Source organism: Monodelphis domestica, chromosome 1 (genome assembly GCF_027887165.1).
Source record: "Monodelphis domestica isolate mMonDom1 chromosome 1, mMonDom1.pri, whole genome shotgun sequence".
In the NCBI taxonomy this organism is placed as follows: Eukaryota; Metazoa; Chordata; class Mammalia; order Didelphimorphia; family Didelphidae; genus Monodelphis; species Monodelphis domestica.
In genome coordinates, this window is record NC_077227.1 from 160,054,165 (window position 1) to 160,061,543 (window position 7,379).

The window sequence follows — 7,379 nt, forward strand, 5'->3', positions numbered from 1 at the left end:
ATTCAGGTCCCACTTCTCATATGTACTGATTCAGAGACCCTGGGTAAGTCACAGTTTCTCATTTTCTATGACTACAAGTTATTGATTTCCTGGAGGCAGGAGTAGGCACAGTGGAAAGAGTAATGGGATCAAAGTCAGGAAAGAACATTCAAATCTGACCTCAGACACTATCTTTGTGACCCTGGATAAGTCACTCAACCCTGTTTGCCACAGTTTCCTCATCTGTAAAATGAGCCAGAGAAGGAAATGGCAAACCTCTCCAGTACCTTTGCCAAGAAAATCCCAAATGGTGTCATGAAGACTTGAGCACACTCAACATCAGAGGTAGTTTCCTCTCTGGGCATTTCCTATGCCAATGAAATCACAGGTCCAATCAAACAGCAAAATTAAGCCTTCCACCCATGAATACTCTTCTCCTTAGGAATACCAGAGAAGAGGTTTTATTCCTTTTCCACATGACTCCATTTCAAATACTTGGAAAGAGAGGATCTCATTCCCCCAAGTCTCTTCTGGAGGTTAATCACCAGCAGTTTCTTCGAACAACATAGTTTTCCAGACACCTCCCCACCCCCATGCACCATAGTCTGTCAGGATCCTCTTAAAGTGTAATGCCCAGAACTGTAACCCAATACTCTGGTTTATAAAAACATCACCATCTGCTTTACAAAAAGATATTTTAATAGCAAGTCAATTTCTAAACATCAACCCCCACCACATTGAAATCAAAAGGTTTTTCAAAAAATTTTCACACCATATTTTTCCCAGGGCCATATAAAGGTGCATGAAAGCCCCATTTGTGTGGCCATTCCAGGTCTTAAGATTGTCTGCCCTGCTCCTATCCCATCCCTCCTCAGTCATTTCTTTACCAACTGCCTTAGGTACTTCAATGTAGAATTGGGAAGGGATCTTAGAGACCATATAATCCATTCCTTGCATAAGCAGTAAAAGGCAGAGGCAGAATTTGAACCCCATCATAAAGAGGAATGGCAAGGGACCTTAAGGTCATCCTGTTTAATCCTCACATTTTACAGATGAGGAAACTGAAGCCCAGACTTGCCCAAAGTAACACCTCCAAAATAGCAATAGACTTGCCTCTGCTGCTAGCCAGGAGTTTCTGTCCTCTAGCCAGGGCTCTACGGCCTCTGGCTCTCTAGGGGTCAGACATATCCCTTCCTCCTTTCCCCCCAAACCCCCTTCAAGAAATGCATGGAGTTTCCAAATTACAAAAAACTGCCTCTGCTGCAAGGCTCATGGGAGACCACTGCTCACTGTTTGGATAAGGAGAAAAGCATGTGCCAGTCAGGAGTAGTCGACTGATCCCAACTACCCAAGGGTCCTGGGCCCTCAGAGCTAGGCGCAGCGCTGAGCGCCCTCTGGGTTGAAACGAGCCTGGAGTCTCACTTTAGGGGCTGCACGCACAACGTAAACCCAAATTTGTCAACGTGTTATATGCCTGCACACATGGTCTGGATTAGACAGAGGAGGGAGCCTCGGCTGCGGCTTCCCTTGGATTATTAAGTAATTGCATAATTCAGAAGGGGCAAGGGGATAGAGAGAGAGAGAGAGAGAGAGAGAGAGAGAGAGAGAGAGAGAGAGAGACAGACAGACAGACAGACAGACAGACAGACAGACAGACAGACAGACAGGCAGAGACAGAGAGAGACAGAGAGACAAAGACATACAGAGACAGAGACAGAGAGACAGAGAGACAGAGACAGAGAGACACAGAGACAGACAGAGAGACAGAGACAGACAGAGACACAGAAAGAGACACAGAGAGACAGACAGGGTCAGAGACACACAGAGAGAGACAGATAGATAGAGACACAGAGACAGAGACAGAGACAGAGACAGAGACAGAGAGAGGGATGGAAGGAGGGAGGGAGGGAGGGAGGGAGAGAGAGAAACAGAGAGAGGGAGGGAGGGAGGGAGGGAGGGAGAGAGAGAGAGACAGAGAAAGAGACAGAGAGAGACAGAGACAGAAAGACAGAGAGGCAGAGAGAGACACAGAGAGACAGAGACAGAGTCAGAGAGAGACAGAGAGACAGAGAGGGCAGAAAGGAAGGAGACGAGATGCTTTCTTCTCGCCCCGGGTATCTTGTAACGTTCCAGCGGTCCCCAAGGAGCCAAAGCCAGCTAGTGCCACTACGTTGAGGCAGGGGATTCCGTTACCCGAAAGACAGGCAATACGGCCCCTCCTCCCGTCCCAGTCAGATTTGGGGGTCAGTCACTTGTGCTAAGGAAAGTGGCTCCTGCACAGTTTCCCGTGCGCCCCGATTCGATCAGAGGTCAGGAGTTTCTCTTTCAGATCAAACCGAGGGTCTCGTCCTCTGTGGCTCCCAGGCAGGACCCCAGCAATAAGGAGCGAGAGAGCCCTCCGCTCCTGCCTGCCTATTCTAGGTGAAAGTCAACTTCTCTAGGCAACCCTGGGCACTTGCACCAGCTCTCCTCATTTTTGGGGGTCCCAGCTCCCGAAGTTCAAGAGCCTTCGCAGGCTCTTGTGAATCTTTTGCCACTCACCCCCTCCCGTTATGACTCCCCCCTCCTTTCCTTAGCTGGCCTGGGGCTTGCTTGGTCCAGCCTCCGGGGACCGAGATGTGCCAGGAACCGGTCAGAGCCTGCTTCTGCAGATCCGGCGCTAAATTGTCCCATCAGCCGATAACTTTCCAAAGCCCAAACAGCAAGCCCTAGCAAAATCCAAATAGAGGCTCCAGGCAGCCCATACATAACCCACTCCTTGAAAGACACTTTGATTGAGATGAAACTCAAAAGAAATTTCTGGAATGACTTAAAGTCCTTTCGCGCAGCTCCGCAAGGCTCCCCCAAACTGCACCGGGAGCCCAGAGTACGTACAGACTCACAAATCCATGAAGAATTCCCTGAGAGCTGAAGAGGTGGTGGTGAAGGTGGAGATAGGGACGCAAGAGCCGACACCCCGAGGGCGGCACTTACCTGGCCATAAGCTGAGCACCCAGGCTACCAAGAAGCCCTTGGGCAAGGCCATGGCAAAGTGCTCTTGGGACTGCCGGGTCCTCTCGCTCAGCCCAGCCGCTCGCTGGAGGCAGAGAGCCAGAGTCAGCCTGTAGCGCTGCGCCAAGGAGAAAGTTTTCTCTTTGCCTCAGCTCCCCTCCGGCTCCCTGACAGGAGCAGTTCATTGAGAGGAAGTGGGAGGGGTCGAGCAGAGCCGGGAGGAGGGACGAGCACACTCTTCCAATTCGCGAAAGCTGGAGCTGGTCCTTTCAGCTTCAGGCAGGGCAACTGCCCAGCCTCTGCCTCGCAGCTCTCCCGCCGCCACCCCCACCTTCGAGGGCTCTCTTTCTTATAGGCAACGCCCCCCGCGCTCCCCAAAGAGGGACTTCTAAAATGGAGAGATTTTGGAAAATGATATAATATTCAAATAAGAAGTCTATGCCAAACATTTTGCAAACCGTGCATAAAAGCTAGATCTTTTTATTGTCAGTATTAGAATAATCAATACTTTAAAGACGTTTTCTAAAGGACGTTTCCATCCATTCTTTCCTCTGACCTTCACAACAGGTAATAATAGTAATTTCCATTTATAAGGAGGCTTGTGATTTGAAAACACTTTAGCTCATTTGATTCTTTTTTTTTTCCTTCTAAAACCCTTACCTTCTGTCCTAGAATCAATACAGTATATTGGTTCCAATGCAGATTCACAGAAAGGGCTAGCCAATGGGCTTTAAGTGACTTGCCCAGGGTCACACGGCTAGGAAGTGTCTGCGGCCAAATTTGACTCCAGGACTTTCTAGCTCTAGGCTTGGCTCTCAATCCACTCACATGCCTAGCTGCCTCAGCTCATCCGATTCTCACAACAACCCCATAAAGTTGGTGCTGTTAACATTCCCATTTTGTAAATGAGGAAACTGAGGCTGGTAGAGAAGCAAAGTGATTTGATGTGCAGTCACACATCTAGTAAGTGTCTAATTTAAGGCAGGATTTGAACTCAGGTCTTTCTGACTTCTCATCTAAGTAAGTGATTAGATAGTATTTCATATATATGATAATATTATATATATTAGATAGTAGATATATAAAGATATACATGGGCACTCTGGTGGGTCTCAAAGTGCACATGAGCCTCCCCTGTGGCCTTCCCACTAAAGCTGTATTCCATGGTGATCCGAATGGGTATAAAGTATATATAAAGATATATAAAGAGCTGAAGGGAGTTTAGAGATGATCTGGTGACTAACATTTTTTTATTTGACAGAGAAGATTGAGAGTGTTGGTTGAAGCAATTTGCCCAAGGTCACACAGTGGTAGAATCTGGATTTCAGGCCAGGTTTTCTGACTTCAAATCTTTATAGCTAGAGAAAACAGTTTGAAATGACTTACCCACAAGTAAACACACCTGGGGGCTCAATTCTCTTTTCCCTGAGGGTGTATGAAACTGAGATACCCTCCCTATCCTTTTCTTTATTTTTTCAAGTTTTGGAAAATTTAATTAATTAATTTAGAATATTTTTCCATGGTTACATAATTCATGTTCTTTCTCTCCCTTCCTCTCCTCCCATAGCCAACACACAATTCCACTGGGTATTACCTGTGTCATTGATCAAGACCTATTTCCATATTATTGATATTTGCACTAGGGTGATCACTTAGAGTCTATATCCCCAGTCATATGCCCTCAACCCATGTGATCAAGCAGTTGTTTTCTTCTGTGTTTCTACTCCCACAGTTCTTTCTCTGGATGTGGATAGTGTTCTTTCTCATAAGTCCCTCAGAACTTTCCTGGATCGTTGCATTGCTGCTATTAGATTTGATTGTGCCACAGTGTATCCATCTCTGTGTACAATGTTTTCCTCTTTCCCTTTCTTTAAAGGATAAGGCCAGTGGAGGGCAGAGCATGGGGCATCTATTTGGTCCAGCTTGAGTTTAGAAAGTAAAGAACTTTTGTGGCTCACCCAAGGGGGATGCTAGCATTTGAACTGTCTCACCCACCTTCATAGCTGTAGTAACATTACACAAAACTCGATTGTACAGAAGGCTAAGAAGGCATTTGTTGAATAAAAGCAGATCACTTTTTTAGGGAGCTGTTTTGTTTACATGTATCTTAATTGTTAATATACTGGCTGAGTGTCTTACAAACTGAAGTGACCCTTGCCTCTGAAAGTTCCTGATTTAAAGGCTTTAGAATGACTTCAACCTTTCTTTCTGACCACAAAATGACGGTGGAGTCTGGAAAGGGATTTGACTCAAAGCCAAACAGGGTTTTGCCAACAACTGTAATTAGATAATTATTTGACATCTCCATACTGCCTCTAGTCCAAAATCATTATGTGATTTTAATCTAGGCAGGATCATCCAATCTAACTCCAAATCAAAGCTCAGAGAAGTTAACTCATTCAAGGCCACACAGGTAAGAAGTAGTGGCTCCTTCCTCTGCCTCTTTTTGTTCTCTCCCACAACTCCATGCTACCTATAGGCTTCTCAAAGGCTATGTACCAGTGATGGCAAACCTTTTAGAGACTGAGTGCTCAAACTGCACCCTCACGCAAGACAGGGGAGGGAGGAAGCACTCCCATTGAGCTCCTAGGCTGAGAGAGAGAGGCAGGTGATGTGAAAAATGTCCTCAGGCATGGTGGAGAGGGAGAAGGGAGCAGCCCCCTCTGGCAGGCATGCCATAGTTTCACCAACATGCCTATACTCTATATAGGATTTATCTCCTCTCCTCTCCTCTACCACATGCATATCTAGGTGTACCCAAGGATTTTCCTTCTTGTTGTTCTACTTATTTCCATCAAAACTGGTGTTCCTTACTTACTGGTTTTAGGCTAATATCAGGAAGAAAAGAATCAGATTAGACTAATTTATACTAATATGTCAATGACTAATAGCTGGGGATTATCTCAAATGATTCTTATTGGTGGAATGTAAGGGAATATAATAGACGTAAAATAAACAATTTTAAGCAGCACAGAAGTGGGATTTGAAAAAACGAATCTTCTCAGGGCTCCCCAGTTCAGAACCCATAAACAATGGCTTATTCCATCTCAGTAGGCCAGGGATGGGTATGGTATTGTCATATAAACCATTGCTTATTCTCTCATATGCTCCCATTGCTGCTGTTGCCCACACCCTCTGCACTACTTCTTTGGTCCCATAATTCCTCATCCTACCAGATGCACACAATATGTGAGTGACTCCACCAGGGTGAGCTCTGAATATACCCAGAGGTTTTGTCAACTAGTTTTGGTTATTATCCAAGGGACCTCTGGAAGTCCTGAAATAATAATAATCTCTGAAGTCATATGGTTTTATGAAGAGAGTACTGGACTAGGCTGTACCCTCCAAGCCTTGGCTATGTCACTAACTTACGAGGTGGTCTTTGGCAAGCCACTTCACCTTTGTGATCCTCATTTTTCTCATCTGTAAAATGAAGGAGATGGAATGTGATGTTAGAGCCAGAAGGACCTAACAGTCTTTGATTCTAAATGGCATGAAGTGAAGAGGGAAGATAATCTCCAAGAGAGTAATGGGGCATTGGTTCTAGATGGAGAAAACTGTCTTATTAGAGTCTTCTTGGAGGCAGGGTGAAGCAGTAGGGTCTTTAACTCCTCAGACACTGCCTAGTGGCTCAGGCTTCTCAGGAAGACTGCTTTGCCTTCCATTTCTGGTTATAAAGAATGACTGCAGCAGCCACCCTTTCTTCTTATTTCAGCAACCATTGCCTGTGGTCATCTACATTTTGACAGGCTGGCTAGCTGAGGATCTAAAATGTACTAGGCACTTTCTCAAGCAATGAATGAATAAGTCATTATTAAGCACTTACGGTATGAAGCATGCTGTTTGTCCTTTGCTTAGAAGAGATCCAGTGACAGCATGGAGTGATGTCTTGACTTGAGTTGGATCTGAGTGAAGCAGAGTTGCACAAAACTGTCAGTTTCTCTCTCTTCCAGAGTCATTGATATGCAATGGCAGAAGACAAGTCAAGACAACCGGTGATGGTTCAAGTTGCAGTGGATGACCTTAGTATTTTTGATGTGTACCTAAGTTCTAAGCATTCCACAAAAACTGTTTCAGCTTCATTCATGGCAATGGAACACATTTTTCTAATCCATCCACTCCTAAGGGAAGTCTTCATATACCAAGGGTAGACAATCTCCCTTAACTTAAAGTTTATCCATCAGTTACCCTCAACTTAGTTTAGCCCATCTGGTGAGATGGTTTACTAGGGTGTGGCCACTATGCATGCTACAGCTACTTGGAGCCACAAGTGAGAATTAAGTGCCAGGTGGATGCCAAAAATGGATGAGCAGTCCTGCAAAGGGCTTGGCAAGCCCTCATATGAAAGGCCCTAATTCTTCCTAAACACCCTATATACCCCATATGGTACAAAATGCTGAGTTAAGTGC

At 45.4% G+C, this 7,379-nt stretch overlaps 1 protein-coding gene across 1 annotated transcript in view; it reads right to left on the bottom strand.

Moving 5' to 3' along the window:
- The window catches only part of ITGA11 (integrin subunit alpha 11), a 229,054-nt gene extending 225,807 nt beyond the window's left edge, over positions 1–3,247 (bottom strand). The window contains exon 1 of the mRNA XM_007479623.3: positions 2,953–3,247. Within this exon, the coding sequence (XP_007479685.1) occupies positions 2,953–3,004 (52 nt within the window). The 5' untranslated portion in view covers positions 3,005–3,247. The remainder of the gene's footprint in view (positions 1–2,952) is intronic.
- Positions 3,248–7,379: the final 4,132 nt, after the last annotated feature.